At 58.4% G+C, this 1,117-nt stretch overlaps 1 protein-coding gene across 1 annotated transcript; it reads right to left on the minus strand.

Annotated features, from left to right (window-relative positions):
• Positions 1-4: 4 nt before the first annotated feature.
• LOC104392340 (zinc finger protein ZIC 4-like) lies at positions 5-979 on the minus strand (the record flags this gene model as incomplete). Its single annotated transcript, XM_010001733.1, has 2 exons — positions 508-979; positions 5-399 (listed from the first exon to the last, which is right to left on the minus strand). Coding segments are annotated over exons 1-2 (867 nt in total), but the record flags the coding sequence as incomplete, so codon positions are not given.
• Between the last annotated feature and the right edge of the window lie 138 nt (positions 980-1,117).

The following is a 1,117-nucleotide window of genomic DNA, read 5'->3' on the forward strand; positions in this document are numbered from 1 at the left end:
TCACCAGCTCGTGCATCGTGCTGAAAGTTTTCGAGCATAATTTTTTGGGAGTCTGGTCCAACTCAATCCACTTACAGATGAGTTCTTGTTTGATAGGCTGCCTCATGTAACGAAAGAAGGCCCCCGGGCCGTGGTGTGGAGCCAGATTCACGTTCAGATTCATGCCACCGTAGCTATGAAGCGAAGAAGCAGCAAAAGGATCTGTCCTGGAGGCTGGTACTTGAGTGAAATGTTCAGACCTGGCGTACATTTCTCCAGGTAGCCCCAGTCTTATCTGTCCGTTTAGATGGCCACCTGGAGCTGCATGGGGAGGCTGCTCATGGAGTCCAGTGAATAGAGAGGGATTCCCAGCTTCTGAGTGGTGGTGGTGGTGGTGACCATGGTGTCCGGGGTAGCTACCTGTTGTTGAGACAAACAGTCCGTGGTGAGAACTTGCAGCGGGGTGCTGCTCGGTCAGCCCTGGCATGAGTGGGGCCGGCAGGTCTCTGCGTATGAAGAAGTCCCTACCTGCTGCCAGAGCCTGGGCTGGGTGAGAGACAGGGTAAGGGGCTGCTGGTGACTGCGCCGGGCCAAACGCTCCCGTTTGACTAGAGACCACCTCCGCTTCGCCTGCCATATGATGATGATGATGATGATGGTGGTGGTGGAGCTGGTGGTGGGGATGAGGGGCAGGGCTGAGCTTAAGGGCCGCGGGGTGATGCTGAGGAGGAGGATGAGGAGGAGGATGGTGGTGGTGCCCCATGTGTTCTGGTCGGAGCGGGTGCGGCCCGAGGCAAGACTCGGCGGCGTGCTCCCCCGGCTGTGTGGGCGCCGTGGCGTGGGGGTGCCCGGCGAAGCCCGGGAAGCCTGTCATGCTCTGAGGGGGGTGGTGGTGGTGGTGGCGAGGAGCCCCCGCCAAATCAACTAATCTCAGCGCCGTGTTCCGCCTGGAGAGAGCCGCAGGGTCCATCACTGGAATCCCCGGAGCATCCACGCTCATTAGCTTCTAAGGCTAAAAAGTCACCTGACAGCGGGAGGAGAGAGACACAGAGAGGGAGAGAGAGAGAAAAAAAAAAACCACACCACCAAACTTTTTCCCCCCCAAAAAAAGTTTCCCTGACCGGCTGCCCCGGCAGAG

Source organism: Chaetura pelagica, unplaced genomic scaffold (genome assembly GCF_000747805.2).
Source record: "Chaetura pelagica isolate M959 unplaced genomic scaffold, ChaPel_1.0 scaffold807, whole genome shotgun sequence".
NCBI classification, from domain to species: Eukaryota; Metazoa; Chordata; class Aves; order Apodiformes; family Apodidae; genus Chaetura; species Chaetura pelagica.